At 44.4% G+C, this 21,608-nt stretch overlaps 1 protein-coding gene across 2 annotated transcripts in view; it reads right to left on the bottom strand.

Moving 5' to 3' along the window:
* The window catches only part of FGGY (FGGY carbohydrate kinase domain containing), a 346,832-nt gene that overhangs the window by 204,161 nt on the left and 121,063 nt on the right, over positions 1–21,608 (bottom strand). For both annotated transcript variants that reach the window (XM_060231899.1, XM_060231898.1), the window contains exon 6: positions 14,558–14,673. In XM_060231899.1, the coding sequence (XP_060087882.1) occupies positions 14,558–14,673 (116 nt within the window). The remainder of the gene's footprint in view (positions 1–14,557; positions 14,674–21,608) is intronic.

Raw genomic sequence — 21,608 nt, 5'->3', positions numbered from 1 at the left:
TTATTATAGGAATTTGTTTTCATTTGTAACATACACATTTACAGTGAGATTCTAAACAAACCCACCACTTTTTAAACCCATTAACTTCAATTAACTTAGATGGTCACAATGCTGCTTAGGACTGCATTGTTACTCACTTAAAGTGGACAGCTGCTTTCCTCTGTCCTTGAAATGCACTATATAAATATTGTATTAACTCCTTTGTTCCCACATCATAAATAATTTATGTTTAAAAATTCTCTCCTGAAGGTTCATAGGCACTAGGGGTGCTCACATTTCTTTTAAAATGTTTGTTTACTACTTATTCTCCTCCAATGTTCTCCCACCACCAAAAATAAAGAAAGAAAGAAGCAAAAAAATGCATCAAGTAATAGCTGTCAAATGGCAAGACAAATGAATGGGGGGGGGGGGGGGTTTAATGCCAAAGTCTAGCAGTCAAATCTTACACTCTGCTGCACACAGATACGCACAGCATCAGGGCCACTAAGACTGAAGCCCTGTTCCCTCATTCCAGCACCACAAGATGGTCCCACCATTTTCTGCACTGGAGAAGTAGCTAGCAGCAACAGAAGTACTGCTCTTAGGAGGGTGGTAATCCACAGAATTGGATTTCTGCATAGGTGGGGGTACCACCAGGTCTTTGTAAGCCCACGTCTTCAAAAATTAGTGCTACCTTGTGCAAGCTGTAGTTTCTCCTTATTTACAGAAGCAAGCAGAGGCAGCGTGGAGTTATCCAAGCTTTGCCCTGCTCACACAGCAGTACAACAGGTGCTACAATACAAATTTCTATTTGTACCACAACAGGCACAGAAGAAGAAAAGATTTGCAATATCAGAAAAGGGTTTCAACCACGGCTTTAAAATGTGTCCAGAAATTACTTCCTACTTCTCTATTTAAACACCAAAAAGCTTCACAGATTACATTACTGACATCGAATTATTTATATTTAGTTAGATCCATTAAACAGTTTTAGAAATGTGTTGAATTCAAAGTGTTAGTTTAAAAAAATCAGGTCATTAATTTTGAAGAATAGGGTTTTTAAATTCTTATATGATAACACTTTCATTAAGGGCATGCCTGCTTAGGAGAGCCATTAAAAATCCATTAACTTAACAAGAAAAGCTTTTTTAAAAAGCTACCCTGAAAAAATTCTGGTAAATGAACATTATGGCCTTTTAATGGAAATCTGCCATAAATATTATAAAATTAGCAAAGCTAGCAGTCTAATTAAGCCCAAGGCCTTGGGAAAGTTCAAAGCAATGTGAAGACAGTGTAACAAGAACAGTGCAGGTCACAAAATATGTAAAGCACAGCATTTTAAAACCAGGTTACTTTGCAACAGCACTATAAATGCAGGGGCAAACACAAGACCACCATCCTGCCCTGTGAATACTGACCCTGATTGCTTTGCAATCTTATCACTAGTATGTTTACCCACACCTTGAAGGAGTAACAACAGTCAGAGGTGCAAGACGATCCTGAAGACTGGTAAAGATACTGAGACATCCACCCACCAGCTGTTTACTGCTGCATTATTAATTGGTTGTATTTCATGGATTTTGTGTCTTGAGAGCCATATATGGCTTAAAAAGATAGTCAAAAAATAAATCAATAAGAAATGCTCACCGGTCCTGAGCAATGCTTGGGTGTATCTTGTGTATTTATCCTAATTCATGTTAACTGTGTTGCTCTCAGTGTTGGAAGTTTCATTTAGGGATGTGCATTTGGCTGTATCCGAGCCAAAAAACACGCCTGAGAAATATTTCATCAATATTTTTCAGGTATTATCTCAGCCAAATACAGATCACTGTCTATTTTCAGGTATCCAATGCAGCCATTCCCAAATAATTCCAAAAATATTCAGAATTATCTTAGAATATCATATAGGCATAGTTAAATGGCATTTAAAAGGGTCTCGATCTCTTTAAATGCTTTCAGAGTTAACTCACAGCTTGGAGAAGGCATTTAAAGAGACTGCAAGCCCTTTCAAATGCTTTTCTTTTTTTCCATTGGAAACAATGAGGGATGAGGGCACCTCAAGGTCGCCAGGGCTGGAAAATACCTGGAGACTTTGGGGGTGGATCCAGGAGAGGGGAGGGGAGAAGCCTCAGCATGGTACACTGTCATAGAATTCACCCTTCAAAGCAGCCATTTTCTCCGGGGACTGATCAAAGCCACCAAGTAATACACCATCTTTCAGTTTGCAAAAATATATTACAAGGATTGTGTACAACACATAATAAAAAATACAATCATGATAAAGGCCGGCGGTGCTAGGGCCTTTTAGAGTAACAGAAACTCCAAGGGGGCCAAAAAACCCCATCCCCAAATGAATAGATATAAGTCCAAACTTGGAAATAGTCCAACTGAAATTCACAAGGTGGGTGCTCCTGAGGAACGTAACTTCAACACAGACATAGTAGGTACAAAGGGTTGTAAAAAGAATTCTAAATATTTGGCCAGGGGTTCTAGCACTGATCCTATGGCTGAAACTATGGGGCGCCCTGGAGGTGGCATTCCTTTTTTGTGCACCTTGGGCAAGACATATAAAACCGACAACTGGGACTTCAGGTGTCAAGAACCCTTTTGTTTTATCTGAAATATATCCCATGTTGTTTGCCTCCACTAAGGTAAACTCAATTAGTCTACTTAGACTTACAAAATATGAACCATATGGTTTTAACAAGGAGATGGAATATACAGCATTTATCTAAATTTAATTGGCTACACCTGGTAAGCAGCAGCAAATATCCCTTTAAGACTGTGGGGTAAGCTCCATAATGAAAAAGCTCGATGTTCACAATGAAATGAGAAGCTTAATGCTGTTATTAGAGAATGCAAAACGAGGGTAAGTCTTTGCATATAATTATTGTTTTGATACATTAAAGTGTAATTTATATATTTTTTGTTTAAGCCTTGGTTGGTAATTATTATTATCATTGTAGTTCCTAAATAATTGAGCTGTTAAAATGAATTGAAATGTCATCAAAATCCAGAGAGACGTCTTTGTAAGAAAGCGGCTGCGTTGAAGCTACATTCCTCAGGAGCATCCACCTTGAGAATTTCAGTTGGACTACTTCCAAGTTTGGACTTATATCTATTCATTTGGGGACGGGTTTTTAGGCCCCCTTGGGGTTTCTGTTACTTTAAAAAGCCCTAGCACCGCCAGCCTTTATCATTATTGTACTGTTTATTATGTATTGTACACAATCCTTGTAATAAATTTTTGCAAACTGAAAGACGGTGTATTACTTGGTGGCTTTGATCAGTCTACTAATTACACCAAGTGCTCTTCAAGCAGCACATTTTCTCCGGGGGAGCTGCTCTTTGCCAACTGGAGATCAGTTGTAAGAGCAGGAGATCTCCAGGCCCTGCCTGGAGGCTTGGCAAGCCAATGGGATAACATGGTGAAGTTAATAACCTGAAGAAAACCGTGTGGAGAACAATTTTAATGCACAGTCACGAATACTATTCTCAATTATGTAATGTAATGTAATGTAAAATTTTATTTGTATCCCGCCCTCCCCCGCCGAAGCAGGCTCAGGGCGGCTAACAACATTTAAGGTGAACAACACAATAATAAAACAATAAATTCATATTAAATTCACATTAAAACCAATCAATGATTAAAACATTCCTAGATCTGATACTGGCGGTAAACATTATTAATCTGGCGGTAAACATTAATTTAGTCATTGGTGAACACCTGTTTAAAGAGGACGGTCTTGCAGGCCCTGCAGAACTGGTCTAAGTTCCGCAGGGCCCGCACCTCCTCTGGGAGCTGGTTCCAGAGTTGTGGGGCCGCAGCGGAAAAGGCCCGAGTGCGGGTGCTTTGAAGTTTAACTTCTTTTGGCCCAGGGATATTCAGTCTGTTTTTTCCCACTGACCTCAGTGCTCTCTGGGGCTCATATGGGGAGAGACGGTCCCTCAGGTAGGTCGGTCCTTGGCCATATAGGGCTTTAAAGGTAATGACCAGCACTTTGTACTGGATCCGGTATACGATCGGATGCACTTCAATTGAGATTATAATTTAATCTTGTAACGATTTCAGAATTGATTTCACAATAAATAAGAATACAATAAAGAACTAATCTATGCACAATAATTCACAGAATACATTGTAACGCCAATTGTTCCAAAATACGACATAAGAAATTAAAGAGCAAAACTCTATAGATGTATGAGATAGTGCTGGTCAGTTTCTTCCACAGCAGATGCTAATTTTCAAAGCAGTAGTCGTATCGTGGGGGGTGGGCTCCCTCTGGGTATCCTACCCCCCCAGGGAAAGTGTATGCGCAATACTTAGCCTCTCCTCTCCCGGTGTAGTGAATGCCGCGTGGTCACTGTCTGGCTATGCCTGGCAGATGGTCACTGCAATGGCCTCTCCTGCATTACTGCATCCGTAGCAACACCTTCTCGCTGGTCCCCCCCCCCCCCGTTTTTCACAGAGTTTGCTACCGGATGGGCAGGCTGGGCCCACCAACCTTGCCAGCCTAAGAGAAGGAAAACTCTAACATCAAACCCGGGCAGATAGAGCTCATTAACGTAACACCTACCACCTGGAGGACTCGCTGCTGGCGTCCTGGCTTACTGGGCCATGGCAGATGACCCCCAGGTGAAAGGGTGGAGCCAGTACCACGCACACTGGGCTTCACCTAAAAAATTCCTCTGCGCAGGCCTGAAGGGCATATCCACATACACAACCCACAACGCATCAAGTCCTGCAGCGATGGGCAAGGGGCGAAACGGCAGGTGGAAGGTGCCACTGGAAGCCGCAATCCCGATCCTGCATGTAGGCGGTTCAGGGTATTGGTCGCCTGATGCTAACCCGGAGACGAAAGCATTTTTTGGCAGCACCCTGAACGACCAAGCAGCCTTATCCAGGGACAGCACTGCTTGCTCCACACGGAGAGGGGCCTAGAAAAGGTGGCCTAAACAAAGCTCGTCTCCTCCACCCCAGTTGGCTAGCCGCGGTCAATGGGAATCCTTACTTGCGGTCAAAAAATAACAACAAAGAAAAGGCATGCACCTGCCTCATAAAGTGTGCAAAGACTAAAGCTTGCGTGTTGGAACATCAGAACTATGCTTGACACAGTAGACAGTGGTCGCCCTGAACGACGCTCTGCTCTAGTTGCCCACGAACTTCTCAGGTTGAATATCGACATAGCAGCTCTCAGTGAGGTCCGTTTCCCTGAGGAAGGTAGTCTTCAAGAACACGGTGCTGGCTATACCCTCTACTGGTCAGGTAAGTCAAAGGCTGAGAGCCGCCTTTCTGGCGTTGGCTTCATGGTCAGGAACTCCATTGCCTCCAAACTCGAAAACCTGCCAACAGGTCACTCAGATCGCATCATGTCCATGCGCCTCCCACTTCAAAACAAGCAGCATGCAACACTCTTCAGTGTGTATGCCCCAACCCTTCAAGCAGATCCTGCAGAAAAGAACAAGTTCTATGCTGATCTACACAACCTCGTACGGAAGACCCCTACAGAGGACAAGGTGATCATCCTTGGCGACTTCAATGCCAGAGTAGGTAAAGACTCGGAAGGCTGGAAAGGAGTACTTGGCAAACATGGCATTGGCAACTGCAATGACAACGGGCACCTTCTGCTAGAATTCTGCATGGAGCACCAGCTCACCATCACCAACACTATCTTCCAGCAGAAGAACAGTCTGAAGACAACCTGGATGCACCCACGGTCCAAGCACTGGCACCTTATCGACTACATTCTGGTGTGCCAGAGAGACCTTCGAGATGTCTTACACACCCGAGTAATGCCCAGTGCGGAATGTCATACGGATCATCGTCTTGTACGCTGCAATTTCCGTCTTCTCTTTAAACCCACACCCAGGAGAGGAGGTATCCCTCGGAGGAAGTTTCAGGTTGGCAGTCTCCAGTCAGCCGAAGTTAAAGCTGCCTTCCAGGAAAAACTCCAGTCAAGAATTGAGGACCCCAGTTGCCCCACAGACCCTTCTCCAGAAGCACTCTGGGAACACCTAAAAACTACCGTCCTGCAGATCTCTGAAGAAGTCCTCGGGTTCTCCACAAGGAAGAACAAGGACTGGTTTGATGAGAACAATCAAGAGATCCAAGATTTACTGGCGAAAAAGAGATCTGCCTACCAAGCACATCTTGCTCAGCCCTCCTGTCCTGGGAAAAAAGCAACCTTTCGCACTGTATGTAGCAACCTCCAGTGCAAGCTTCGAGACATTCAGAACAAGTGGTGGACCAAGCTTGCTGAGAGAACCCAGCTGTGTGCAGACACTGGTGATTTAAGAGGGTTCTACGAAGCCCTGAAGGCAGTATATGGTCCATCATATCAGACTCAGAGTCCCTTGCGTAGTGCAGACGGCCAAGTGCTCCTCACAGACAAGGCATCCATATTGAACCGGTGGTCCGAGTATTTTCAGGTTCTCTTCAGTGCCAACCGCGTAGTTCAAGATTCAGCAATTCACCTCACCCCACTTCAACCAGTGAAAACAGAGTTGGATGAGATCCCCACTCTAGAAGAGACTGTTAAAGCCATCAAGCAACTGAAAAGTGGCAAGGCAGCAGGAGTTGATGGAATTCCACCAGAGATCTGGAAGCATGGGGGCACAGTACTACATAGCTCACTTCACAAAGTACTTGTCACCTGCTGGGAACAAGGCAAATTACCACAGGACTTTCGCGATGCAATCATCATCACCCTATACAAGAACAAAGGGGAAAAATCAGACTGCAGCCAGTGCGGCTTCAGAGCTAACAGGAGCACCACCGACATGGTATTTGTTCTCAGGCAGCTCCAAGAGAAATGCAGGGAACAAAACAAGGCTCTGTATGTGACTTTTGTCGACCTTACCAAAGCTTTCGATACCGTTAGCAGGAAAGGCCTGTGGCAAATCTTGGAACATTTAGGATGTCCCCCAAGGTTCCTCAGCATGATCATCCAGCTACACGAAGACCAACGAGGCCAAGTCAGACACTGCAACGACCTCTCGGAGACCTTCCCAATAGGCACAGGTGTAAAGCAAGGCTGCGTTCTCGCGCCAACTCTCTTTACGATCTTCTTTAGCATGATGCTTCAAAGAGCCGCAGTAGATCTAGATTATGACGATGGTGTCTACATCCGCTATCGCACCGATGGCAGCCTGTTCAACCTGAGGCGACTAAAGGCCCACTCCAAGACAATGGAAAAACTCATCCGAGAGCTACTGTTTGCTGATGATGCTGCACTCGTCTCCCACTCAGTATCAGCTCTGCAGCATATGACGTCCTGCTTTGCAGAGGCTGCCAAGCTATTCGGCCTAGAAGTTAGTCTGAAGAAGACAGAAGTTCTCCACCAGCCTGCACCCCAGGAAGATTATCACCCTCCCTGCATCACTGTGGGTGAATCAGTTCTGAAGACAGTCCAGCAGTTCAGCTACCTGGGGTGCATCATCTCCTCAGATGCTAAGATCGACAAGGAGATCGACAACAGGCTGGCAAAGGCAAACCGTGCCTTTGGCCGACTGCACAAAAGAGTGTGGAGCAACAAGCATCTGAAAAAAGGCACAAAGATCAATGTTTACAAAGCGGTTGTGATGACAACCCTCATCTACGGCTCCGAATCGTGGGTTTTATACCGTCATCACCTGCGACTCCTTGAGCGCTTTCATCAGCGCTGCCTTCGCACCATCCTCAACATCCACTGGAGTGACTTTGTGACCAACACTGAAGTTCTCAAGCGGGCGGAGGTTAGCAGCATCGAGGCACTGCTGTTGAAGACGCAGCTGCGCTGGGCAGGGCATATGTCTAGGATGGAAAACCACCGCCTTCCCAAGATTGCCCTGTATGGCGAACTCTCCACCGGCCATCGAAATAGAGGGGCACCAAAGAAGAGGTACAAGGACTCCTTGAAGAAATCCCTTGGCACCTGTCGCATCAACCATCACCAGTGGTCTGACTTAGCCTCAGATCGCAAAGCATGGAGGCACACCATCCACCAGGCTGTCTCTTCTTTTGAGAACGCACGCATAGCTGGTCTTGAGGACAAAAGGAGATTGAGGAAGAATCGCACTGCTACAGCACCAACCCTAAATCAGACTTTTCCCTGCAGCCACTGTGGCCGGACCTGCCTGTCCCGCATTGGTCTTGTCAGCCACCAGCGAGCCTGCAGCAGATGTGGACTATTGCACCCTTCTTAAATCTTCGTTCGCGAAGCCAAGCCGAGAGAGAGAGAGAGAGTCTTATCGTGACATGCTTCCGGTAATTAGCGGCATTAGGCATTAGCGGTTCTTCATTAATGAACCTTGAGGAAACTGACTAGATTTAACACGTATGTATACATTGAGCATTGGTTCCAGTTTAAATAAATTGTGTCAGACAAAGTGTGTCCGAAACACACTAAATTATCAGAAGCGTGTCATGATATGACTACTGCTTTGAAAATTAGCAATTGCTGTGGAAGAAATTGACCAGTATGTTCTCGTACATCTATAGAGCTTTGCTCTTTAATTTTGTGAACTCTTGTGGTCGTATTTTGGAGCAATTGGTGTTGCAATGTATTCTGTGAATTATTGTGCATAGATTAGTTGTTCTTTATTGTATTCTTATTTACTGTGAAATCAATTGTGAAATCGTTACCAGATTAAATTATAATCTGAATTGAAGTGCATAATTGGGAATTGTATTAGTGACTGTGCGTTAAAATTGTTCTCCAAACAGTTTTCTCCAGGTTACCCACCTGGAGGCTGGCAACCCTTCTTGGGGAGCCCATAGAACTGAACCCCCTGGTCTGATCTTTTTCAAATTTGGGGGTTCTTCTGAGAGAAACACCAGCAGCTATGCTGCAAATTTGCTGCCTCTGCCTCAAAAAACAGCTCCCCAGGCCCCCAGATCAATTTCCCATTATACCATTGACTATAAAGGTCCCCATAGGGAATAATGGAGCTGGGGGAAAATGGGATTTTCCAAAAATTCCACATCCAAATACTGTACTAATATTGGGATTCAGGAATATCAGAAAATAACAATATTTCTGGGGTCCAATATATCCGAACCCCCCAAAATCCTTTTGGGGGGGGCTGGTTTCATTTGCCAGTGGGCCAACATCACAGAAAGTATATACTTCTGCTTGGTTTTCTCTTCCAAATATAATCGTATGTTCTTGCTGGCACACATGTTATTTCACACCTTAACCTACAGATAGCTGAAAAGAGGGAAGACTTTCATTCCTTTCCCCCTTAAGGTATAAGACTAAGGTTTCAATCCTAAATACACCTCCTTCAGAGTAAACTCCAATGAAGACAACAAAATGTGCTTTTCAATCAACATATACATTGTGTTACAAGACTGTTTCTCTTCTGTTGGTTGTGTAAATATAAATACCTCTTCTCTGCAGTTAAGTGAAGGAGCCAGCCTTGAATATGCATATTCCCCTTCTCCATCCTCTAGAGCAAATTCATTTCACATTACTTCAAAAATTGATGTCAAGGACCAATGATAACAAAGTCAGCATCAAATTTACCAGCGTTAACAATAGCCAGGATTCTTCTTAATGTTATATCAGAAACCAAACTTAAACTTTGATTTCAGATCCTCTTAAAAAGAGTGACTTAGTTAGATTAATCACGTTGATTCCACTGGTCCTTTACATGGGTTGTGGGGGACTGGATATGAGAATTTGGCTCCCAATCCTGAATGGGGTGTAATTGACACCAGCACCCAGAGTTTGGGGTCTAGGTGTGATACTGGACGCCTCACTGTCAATGGAGGCCCAGGTTGCAGCAGCTGCCAAATCTGCCTTTTTTCATCTTCGGCAGGCTTGGTATCTGGTCCCTTACCTTTCTACCCACGATCTAGCTAAAGTGATCCACACAATGGCCACTTCCAGAATGGACTATGGCAACTGTCTCTAAGTGGGCTTACTCTTATACTTGATCGAGAGGTTGCAGCTATTGCAAAATGTGGCAGTCTGCTTGCTGACTGTGATGTCTTCATCAGTGCACTTTCAGCCAGTGCTATGAAGATTACACTGGCTGCTGATAGAGTTCCAAATCCATTTCAAGGTGTTGGTTGCAAGGTGTTGGTCCAACAAACCACCAGGGGGCATCAGATCTTACAGAGCATTCTGGAACCCATTAGGGTCCATCAGTCTCCAAAGGTAAGCATAAATCTGCTCACCACCCAAACAGGGAGGGTTTCAAATACCCAGCCAGGCCTTCAGGGCAAAGTGGTCAGACCATGGGACCACACCAAAAATAAGATCCAGCATGTGTCTCACTTAGTGTATAGGAGCCAATATAAACTGGGAGAGTCCCAGTGTCACCATGGATGATACTAGGTCCCTGGCTTGAGAGGAAGCCACATTATCAACATGGACACTGAAGCCCTCCAGAACTAATAATTTGGGATGCTCCAGTGCCCAGCCTGATACAGCCTCAGCAGGGTATCTGCCAGTGTGTTAGGCAGTCGGTATAACAGCCAGATAGACAAACTCTCCTCAGCTTCCCACACTCAGACAATACATTCAATGCTGGCAGTTTTTGGCATGGGGAGTGCCCTGAAAGAAAAAGACTCCTGGATAAGCAATATCACACACACACCCCACGCCCATTAGTCCGAAACTGGTGAAGGATTGAAAAACCTGGGGAGCAAGTTGGTTCAAGGCAACAATCTTGCCATCCCTCACCCAGGTCACAGTCACACATGTAGGTCTATGCACTGCTTTGTCAAATAATCCCACAGAACAGAGGTCTTATTGTTAATAAACTTGGCATTACACAAAACTTGTGTCGGAAAACGGTATATTTTCCAGTATCTTTTGAGATGGGATTGGGCATTCCCAAATCTCCATCTGTTCTCCATCTTGTCTCACTGGCATACATCCCCCACCCCTCTATTACTAATATCCCCAACCCTAATGTTGCCCAAGGACTATGATTTTCAATAAGCCCCCATGTTTACACTGGAATCTAATGGAACCGTGTACAGATTGGCATTCGTGCCATGCCAGCTATGGGCAGTCTGCTCTTATGGACTGTTGCTATGCTGAGCCAAGCCAGGCTCAGAGCACTCCTGATTGGATTATTACCCACTAGCAGTTCTGATACACCTAGCCATGAAGACTGCAGATCATGCTTCACCTCCTTGGCTGTACAGTCAATGCAAACAAACAACTGCAACCCTGTCTTCCTGGAATTGTTTAGGACAATTTGATCATTAACTACAGTGCCAATAGGCAACCAAAATATTAGGGAATTGGATATTGGCTGTGAGGCTCTTGAAACTTATTTCGCAGACAAAGTCTTGGCTCTCCACCGAGATCTTCCAGCCACAGTTGATACAGTATGTGAACTGGAAGCCCTTTGTCCGTCCTTGGGCCCTTCTTTGGACCACTTCAGACGGCTTTCTCTAGAAGACGTGGACAGGATCTTGGCCGCAGTGAAGCCTACACTTGTCTTCTAGATCCATGCCCATCCTGGCTTGTTAAAGCAGGTGGTGCTGAAGTCAGGAGACCTCTGGTTGATATTATTAATCTGTCCCTGTCATCAGGGACATTCCCAGTTAGGCTCAAAGAGGCAGTGGTACGTCCACTTTTGAAGAAACCATCTTTGGACCCTATGGTCCCGGCCAATTACTGCCCAGTCTCGAATCTTCCGTTTCTGGGTAAGGTAATTGAGAATGTGGTGGCGGAACAGTTTCAAGCTTTCCTGGAGGACACCTCTACCCTCAACCCTTTCCAGTCCGGCTTCCCCCCTGGGCATGGCATGGAGACTATCTTGGTTGTCCTCACAGATGACCTCAGAAGGCATCTGGATCAAGGCGAGTCAGCGCTGCTACTATTGCTAGCTCTTTCAGCAGCATTTGACACAGTTGACTACGATCTAATGACCTACCACCTTGCCGATAGTCCAGGGGATTGCCTTACAGTAGTTTTCCTCCTTTATCCATTGTCGGGGACAAAGGGTGGCCCTTGGTGAGAAGACCTCTTTGCGACACACACTAGAATGTGGTGTACCACAAGGAGCTATTCTCTCACCAATGATATTTAACATCTACATATGCCCTCTTGTCTAGATTGCTCGAGGTTTGGGGCTGGGCTGTCACCAATATGCAGATGACACTCAGCTCTATCTGTTGATGGACAGCCATTCAGACACCACTCTGGAGCATTTGACCGGGGCTTTGGAAGCTGTGGCTGGATGGTTGCAACAAAGCCAGCTGAAACTCAATCCAACCAAGACAGAGGTCCTGTACCTGAACCGTGGGGGACTAGGGTTGGGCCTCCGACTCCCAACCCTGGACAGTGCATCTCTTGAGCCGGTTCAGAAGGTGAGTAGTCTGGGAGTGATATTGGATGCCTCACTTACCATGGAGGCCCAGGTCACAGCAGTTGCTCGATCTGCCTTTCACCACCTTCAGCAGGCTAGGCAGCTGGCGCCCTACCTATCCCCCCCAGGATTTAACTACTGTGATCCATGCAACGGTCACTTCCAGGTTGGATTACTGTAACTCGCTTTACGCAGGCTTACCCTTGCAGCTGATCCGGAAACTCCAACTAGTGCAAAATGCGGTAGCACAGCTGTTAACTGCATTGCCTTTACGGGCAAGCATTCAGCCAGTGCTGTGCCAGCTGCACTGGCTACCTATTGAGTATCAGATCTGCTTCAAGGTTTTGGTACTGACTTTAAAGCCTTACGCAGTCTGGGACCAACATACCTGAGGGACCGCCTTTCCCCATATACGCCCCAGATCGGCTACGCAACACCTCCTGACCACCCCTGGCCCTAAGGACGTCCAACTTGCCTCAACCAGGATCAGGGCCAGGGCCTTTTCAGCCCTGGTCCCTGCCTGGTGGAATCAGCTCCCTGTGGAGATCCGGACCCTATCTGAATTACTGCCATTTCGTAGGGCCTGCAAGATGGAGCTGTTCCGTCCTATGGTTGAGGCAGCAGGAGTCCTATTATTCCATCATTTTGCCTCCCTTGTGGTGACATCATGCTTATTACAGTGCTATCCTATTGTTATTACCATCGTATAAGGTGGGCCTACAACTGGTTATTTATACGCCGTGCCCTGTCCACCGGTGGTGCTTTTTATTTATTGTTTTTACTGTTAATTTTAAATTGGTGTTTTAACTTTGATATGTAGGTTTTTATTGTTATTTTATATGTTGTGACCAACTTGAGCCTGTTTAAGGGAAAAGGCGGAATATAAGCCTATTAAATAAAATAAATAAGCTACAGACCAAGGGGAAGCCATGCTCCTCAAGAATTTCAAAAAGGACAACATATTTTCCTGCAAGCAGTCATGAAGATGCTGTACCTGCACCACACACTGCATTCCAGAGTCTTGCCTAAGTTTTGGTTATGCTGATGCAATCACCTTGCTGTTAACAAAAGAACTGTTGCTACAACCACCCACAGACCAAAGAATCTTCCTGTCAACTATTAAAGAGGATCACCTCTGTCAATAGAACATCATGGGACCGATCTTTCAGCATCAGCCAGATCTGGCCACCCATCTTCCTTCTTCCTGATTCCTTTGTTTTCCTAATGTTCCCCCAAGAGGTGTCACAATAGCAAATATTAGATCCTAAATTGTCCAATACAGTTTTCTTTGTTTTAGCATATGATCCACTCAGAGGAGCTATTATCACTCTCAAGGAATCACTAGAAATCACAAAATAAATAAATAAATAAAAAGGTGTCTTTCGTCAAAGCATCCTGGGAACCATGAGTCTGTCAGAAAGCCTCATCAAGGGCTCCTGCCTCGGTTATGAATTTGGCTGTTTAAGGCAGATCCCTCTGCCATTCAGATGTGACTCTTTCCAGACCCCTACCTTTCTGGAAGAGCCATCCCCATTTCAGATCAGTTTGGACCCATTATTGCAGATGACACTGGTCGTCTCACGCTTCCTCCTTCCCCCATCTTTGCTGCTGGACCTCTACTTTCTCTAGGAACAGGTAAAATATTCCACCCCCAACAATATCTGCTGCTAATGCAAACATGCCTATCTTTTAATACCTATTTTTTTTAGTTCTGAACTGCTTGTGTTGAATGCATTTTTTTATTTTGTAGGCTTGAGTTTTCCCCCCAATAAAATATAATTTTGCTTTAATTAAAACTCACTGACTCAGGGGCTCCTAGTAGTCACATGTTATTGATCTCGTGTATTTTTGCCATCTTGCCCACCTAACTAAGATGCCTCAAACTTATTCAAAAAGGCGATTTGGCTAACACTAACATGGCCTCTCCTACCACCAGATGTTATTGGCCCAGAATAGGACCCACTAAGCATCCGATAGTAAAAACATAAGACAAGTTTATCCCTAATATACAAATCACAAATATCAACTTAACTAAAATTCCCAGTACAATTTCCAACCCAACCAACTCCCCCAACACCTACCAACCTCCCACTTTACTAATAAAAATAAATATACTTAAATTGATCAATGAAACCCCCCCCCCCAGAAATCCAAATTAATCAGTTCTAAATTATTTCTGTTATATTTCCCACTAATATGTACATGAGAAACAGTTCTATGAAAGCTGTCTTTTAAAATCATTCCAAGTATTTAAGGTAAAATTTACCTATTTTTGTGTACTTATCTGTCACCAGATCTTCTAATCCAATCACCCTCCAGAAACTATCATCCCAGCCTTTTTCTGAAGAGTAGGTCCACTTACACACCAATGTACACAAAGATCTGTTGAAGAAGGGGGAGGGGGGAGGACAAAAAAATGTAATCATATAAGGTCAAAACATATGTATGTCAGAAACTGGAATGAACCACATTGATTCATGATAATAATATACAATATGCAATCCTTAATGTGAAAGGTTACAAACTGAAGTCAATAGACTTCATGTCATGTGGACAGGAATGTATATTTTTGAAAACTCACCACCACCACCACCACACACAGGGACCATTTTGCTGCTATCTCATACCCACCATTCCCTCCTGTAACACTGTAGGACTTCTTGCTAGTTTCCTTCTAAAAACTGGTATTTATGCTACAGTAACTATTGGTTTTTCTAAAGCCAGTAAAAAGCACTCTGGTGGCATGGGAAAAGGGAATGGTGGCTTTGAGAGGACAGGCAGGGAGGATGATCCTCCTATGTGGACTCTACATTTGTGACAGCTGTGACTGTGCAACAGGGCATGTAAAGAAGCAAGCTGTTTCTTACAATGTCTACATTGACAGTCAACAAATCTAAATAACCATTTGCCAAATACACTGAATGTTCAAATCCTTTCATTCTCCTCAATTATTTGAATTACCTGATCCATATATGTGGAGATTTTAATGAAAAAGGAAACATCTGTAATAGTCCAGCTGGTATATACCAAGTATTGAAGAAGGTTTAACACATCCTGAGTACTTCTATAGCCTAATCTACTTCACAAAACTGTTGTGAGGATAAGATGCAAGGTGCAATTTAAAATCCTCTGGAGTGAAATGGTATTACACTGACAAATCTGCTCTACTTAACACAGTAGACAGAATGAACAGTACATTTTGAATTACTACTGTATTTCACCTGGATCAGCAGTTACACCGGTTGCTAATGATCAGTAAACCTTGACTATGATTCCAGCCATCAGAGACAAAACTAGTCATCAGTGATTGGTATCCCTCAATACCTTAAGGGGAACCTTTAGCCAATAATTATCAACCAATTTCCCTTCATTTTGCTCACCCATCTGCCATTCCCACCACTACCAGTACCTGAAAGCCAACCAGTACTTACAATAAACACAAAGCCAATGTGTTTTATTATTTTTATTAGCAAATCATTAATGCATTTGATTCAAGTCAGTGAGGTACAGGTTCCCAAGGACAAGGTTTGTTTGTCCACAAACTGCAATTCAACTGAGATTCTCAGTCTGAAATTCAAGATGCTCACAAACTACAGATTGGGTTGGCAATTTAACAAAGGCAAGGGACAGGAAGTTTGCATTCCTAAGGGCAGTGTGGGCACCGAATGAGGAAGGAGGCCAAATACAAGCAAGGAAAACATCACAATCAATAATTGAAGCAAAGAGAGGCCACAGCTTTTATTGATTACAGCATTCAGAGCATTTGGTGCAGCACAAGGCAGGATCCAATCACCAAGCAACCCAGCTGTCAACCAATGAATCACATCCCAGCCCACATGATGGGGAAAACCAGGAGTATTAAGAAGGTGGTCCCAACAAAGGCACAAAGGCCTTTGTGTGGAACCCTTACCATCTGGATATGGAGCCAGACAACTACCCTCGAGCTGGGCATACCATTAAATGACTCAATTCCCGATAAATGATTCAATAAGGAGATGGGTACAAAGATGCAGCCTCCCCACAAAATGGATCTGGCCCAGTGCTTAAAACTGCCATAATGCTGTGACAAAGAATTACACATAAACTATAAAACACGATAACCAAAACTTCAGAAAAAATGGGGGAAGAGAGGCAGTTTCTGAAGTGGCAAAAGGAGGAAGAGCATTCAGCTGCTGCTTTTCTAAATATGCCAGGAGTGGGGCCAGGCAGCATGAATACTTGCCCAACCTTGCCCCCAGCTCACCCAAGAAGAGGAGCCAGCAAACAGCCAGTGACGGGCCTGCAGCTGAGGAAAGCACCCACCCAGAGGCCCAGAAACTGCCGCAGGTCAGCTGGAGCCTGCCGCAGCAGTGCATGTGGCCTGCAATCTTGTGGGAGCCCAAGCCCTGCATGCACAAAAGCAGCTGCCAGTAAATCAGCGGCCACAGCTTCTCTCTACTGTGCTGGGTTTCAATTTGTAATAGTATTTTAGTTCAAAAGAACATGTAAAGGTGGAATCCACCACCTAAAGTCTAAAATGCAAGTCCCATGGAAACCTAATGCCTTTTTATAGAGTCTGACCTCTACTGAACTCTAATTTACAGCTGTGGCTCCACCCCCAGGAATTATACAATAGCAGTCAACTGACTCACCTCACTCAGCAGAAGCCCCTCCCAGCAGGACCAAGTGCTATTAAAGCACACACAAAAAAGCTAGAAGCAAACTGCCTGTTCATGAAGTTTCCAATGCTCTTTATGGAAAGGAAAGATGTAATAGTGCACAGTAAATGCATAGCAGAGTCCCACAATGTCCAAAAACCAAGTGCACCAGCCTGCAATCATCTTGTAAACTGACTTCAATAGAAACAGCATATAACTAATGTGTTTAGAACCGTTAGGGGGCATCTCTCAAGTCAGAGAATGGTGAATCATAGGTTTCCATTCAGTAGTACTTTTTTTAGAAGCAACACTCTGAGTTCAATCTATGCTAAAATGGGAGGTCAACATAAAAGGCACAGACCTTACAAGGGAACGAGAGATCAGTTGCCGGTACTGGTGGGGGGGGGGGTGTGTGATACTGTATCACATTGCACCGTCTTTCAACAGAAAAGTCTTATATTTCTGGTTTTATGCTAATGTACCATATTGGAAGCATGGGAACTTCAAATGCAGATGAACCCTTTTTGAACTCCTTTGAACTACCTGATATATTTAAAACACACACACCAGAGAATCTGCACTTCTGCTTTCCCCACTCCTCCTGTAACACATGAAGCAAGACTTGTGCATCTCAGCTACAGTGAGATACAGAGGGATCATCTGGAGTTCACAAAACTCACTGTGCAATGGACTTATCCATAATTGCACATTATACCAGAAGAATACTTCATCTAGTTCTGTTTTTCCAGCTGTATGCAACAAGCGAAGAAGCTCTCAAACTATAGGTATTCAAATCATTATACTCAAGGTTCTGAGTAAGCAGTCTGAACATTGTTTCTCAATAATCAAAGAATCTGGAGTAGTCAATGACATTCATACCAATAACCTTAAACATTTTTTACTAGATGAACTGAAGCAGTTCAAGATGAAGCACTTGAATCTATACCTATTTTATTCCATACAACTAGATCATTTTTTGTTTTAATTGTTAGCAGACCAGTCTTCAAGTGTGAACCTTTTTAGTGCTTGATGCTAAGTATTCTTCCTTTAGTAGAAAGCACCAGGGCATAATGCATTTTTATTCTTAATATGGCATATTATTGTAAGGCAAGGCTAAATACACCATGCTGCAGACACCATATCTTCAAGTATTAAAAAAACATAACACATTCAGCAAAAAAATATAAATCTTTTTAGTAGTAAAGACTTAAACTATATGTTTAAAACAAATATTAGGGAAAGGTAGGCATAATCATTGACTGCACCTCAAAGCACAAAAGCCCTCTGACAGGTCTTAGATGAACAGGGAAGGAGGCATATTTTACAAAACGTTGTCCTGTAACACATGACTCACATTGCAGAGACCTCTGGAAGAGAGGAGAGAATGCTTCAAGGGTGAGGCTTGGCAGCTGGGGGAATTGCTGAAAACTTTTGAGTTCATGTGAAGAGCTGAAGGTGATTGTGGCTGAATGATTAGAGTGGCTGTGTTGCCCACCCTCTTTGCATTATTAAGCTGTGCCTTGCCAGAAGCGTGAGCCGAAGGGCGAGAGCTAAAGGGCTCTTGGCCTGGGGGCTGTGTAAGGACCAGGAACCCAGATCCCTATTTCCTTGTGTTCCCAATAAGGTAAGTAGACTCTCCAGGCAGGGAGCCACATAAACAAGGTTTAAAAAGAGACTGCATATTTTAAAAAAGCTATCATGAAGGGAGAATGCCAGCAGGGGGGTGCGGGCTTTCCAGTGTTTTGCATTGAGTGTCACATGTATGACTATCTGCCCATAGGACAGAAGTCTTGGGTGTGTGCTCGATGCAAGGAGCTCCTGGTCCTCAGGAAACGAGTTCGTACCCTTGAGGCTGAGTTGACTGACCTGTAGAAGCAGAGACAGTCAGTTAGGCACTCACGGAAGACTCTCGGGGACGTGTTAGTTGAGCCCCGATCTGAATGTGGCAGCCCCGTTACTGCCAGGGAGTGTGAGGGTCAAGAGGGAACAGGGTACTGGGCTGAGGATAAGGGGAATGCACCCTCAGAAGGGACCTCTTCTTTGGTTGGTGAACGGAAATCGTTTCGCGCCAAGGAACCATCCCTGGGCGGGGAGAGAGGGAGGGTCTTGATAGCTGGTGATTCGATTCTTGGGCAAGTAGATAGCTGGGTGGCAAAACCATGTACTGACCATATGGTGACTTGCCTGCTTGGTGCGAAGGTAGTGGACATTACGCATGTAGTAGATAGGCTGACAAACAGTGCTGGGGAGGAGCTGGTGGTCGTGGTGCATGTTGGCACCAACGATGTGGGGAAATGCAGTCGTGAGGTCCTGGAGGAAAAATTTAGGCTGCTAGGCAGGAGACTTAAGGCCAGGACCTCCAAGGTAGCCTTCTCGGAAGTGCTACCTGTTCCATGTGGAGGGCTGGAGAGACAGGCACAAATTAGAAGTCTCAATGTGTGGATGAGACGATGGTGCAAGGAGGAAGGGTTTAAGTTTGTTAGGCACTGAGATGCTTTCTGGAAGAAGCGGGGGCTGTACAAAAAAGACGGCCCCCACTTGTCCCCGGATGGAACCAGGCTGCTGGTGCTTAAAATCAAAAAGGTGGCAGAGAAGTTTTTAAAGTAAATCTAGGGGGAAAGCTGACAGGAGATGAAATGTCTCTGGTTCGGGAAGACTCATCTCAAAGAGATGAAGGGTTAGCTGATACTTTTCTACCGGGTAATGGAACAGAGTTGTCCACTGAGACGGTGACAAACAGAATGGACTGCCTCCCAGAGTCTCGAAGCGGCAGGAGGAAGGTGGCGGGCCTAGCTTGCCTAGGAAATTACAGATGTTTGTACGCAAATGCTAGAAGTCTTCAAAGTAAAATTGGTGAGTTGGAATGTTTAGTGTTGAGAGAAAACATAGACATTGTGGGAATTTCAGAAACTTGGTGGAATGAGGAGAATCAGTGGGACATGGTGATTCCTGGATATAAGTTATACCGGAAGGATAGGGAGGGAAGGGTTGGAGGTGGAGTGGCTCTGTATGTCAAAGAGAGCATACGGTCCAGTAAGACTGAGGTCAGAGAATTAGACTCCCTTACAGAAATGCTTTGGGTTGAAATAGAGGGCCCAAAAGGCAATTTAACTATGGGAGTTTGTTATCGCCCACCAAATCAAAAGACAGAGGACTATAATATGATGGAAGACTTAAAGATGGTGGCTAGACGAAAAAACTGTGTCGTCATAGGTGATTTTAACTACCCACAGATTGATTGGGTCAATATGTGTACTGGTCGAGAGAAAGAGACTGAGTTTCTAGATGCTCTCAATGACTGTGCTATGGAGCAGATGGTCACAGAACCTACCAGGGGTGGGGCGATCCTGGATTTGGTCCTAAGTAATGCCCAAGAACTGGTGAGAGATGTAAAAGTGATCGCACCACTTGGGAGCAGTGACCATAACATTATTGATTTCACTATTTGTATAAATAGGGAGTTGCCCCAAAAGACCAGCACAACCACGTTTAACTCTAAAAGGGGTAAATTCTCTAAGATGCGGAGGCATGTGAAGAGGAAACTGAAAGGAAAGGTAAATACAGTCAAAACCCTTGGGGAAGCTTGGAGGCTATTTAAACCTACAATCCTAGAAGCACAGATAAAATATATATCACAAGTTAGGAAAGGTACAAACAGGTATAAGAGAAGGCCTGCATGGTTAAAAACAAAGTAATGGAAGCTGTAAAAGGTAAGAAGGACTCCTTTAAACGGTGGAAAGCTAGTCCAAGTGAAATTAATACAAGGGAACACAGGCAATGGCAAATCAAATGCAAGACTGATCAGGCAGGCAAAAAGGGACTATGAGGAGCATATTGCAAAAAACATAAAGACTGAGTTTCTAGATGCTCTCAATGACTGTGCTTTGGAGCAGATGGTTACAGAACCTACCTAACAGGGAAGGAGGCATATTTTACAAAAGGTTGTCCTGTAACACATGACTCACATTGCAGAGACCTCTGGAAGAGGCAGAGACCTCTGAAATGTCTTCAAATATATTAGAAGCAGGAAACCAGCCAGGGAGGCAGTGGGGCCCTTGGATGACCAAGGGGTCAAAGGATTACTGAAGGAGGATAGGGAAATGGCTGAGAAGCTGAATGCATTTTTTTCCTCCGTCTTTACTGTGGAAGATGAGAAGTGTTTGCCTGCTCCGGAACCACTTCTATTGGAAGGGGTGTTGAAAGACCTGAGCCATATTGAGGTGACAAGAGAGGAGGTCCTACAACTGATGAACGAATTAAAAACTAGTAAGTCACCAGGTCCAGATGGCATACATCCAAGAGTTCTGAAAGAACTCAAAGTTGAACTTGAGGATCTCCTGACAAAAATATGTAATCTTTCATTGAAATCTGCCTCCATTCCTGAGGACTGGAAGGTAGCAAATGTCACCCCCATCTTTAAAAAGGGTTCCAGAGGAGATCCGGGTAACTACAGGCCAGTCCATTATCAAAGACAGAATGAGTAGGCACATTGATGAACACGAGTTACTGAGGAAGACTCAGCATGGGTTCTGTAAGGGAAGATCTTTCCTCACTAACTTGTTACATTTTATTGAGGGGATGAACAAACATGTGGACAAAGGAGACCCGATAGATATTGTTTACCTTGACTTCCAGAAAGCTTTTGATAAAGTTCCTCATCAAAGGCTCCTTAGTAAGCTC

This window comes from Heteronotia binoei, chromosome 2, assembly GCF_032191835.1.
Source record: "Heteronotia binoei isolate CCM8104 ecotype False Entrance Well chromosome 2, APGP_CSIRO_Hbin_v1, whole genome shotgun sequence".
Taxonomy (NCBI): Eukaryota; Metazoa; Chordata; class Lepidosauria; order Squamata; family Gekkonidae; genus Heteronotia; species Heteronotia binoei.
Note: the sequence above shows the minus strand (reverse complement) of the source record. Positions and strands in the feature narration are given on the sequence as shown.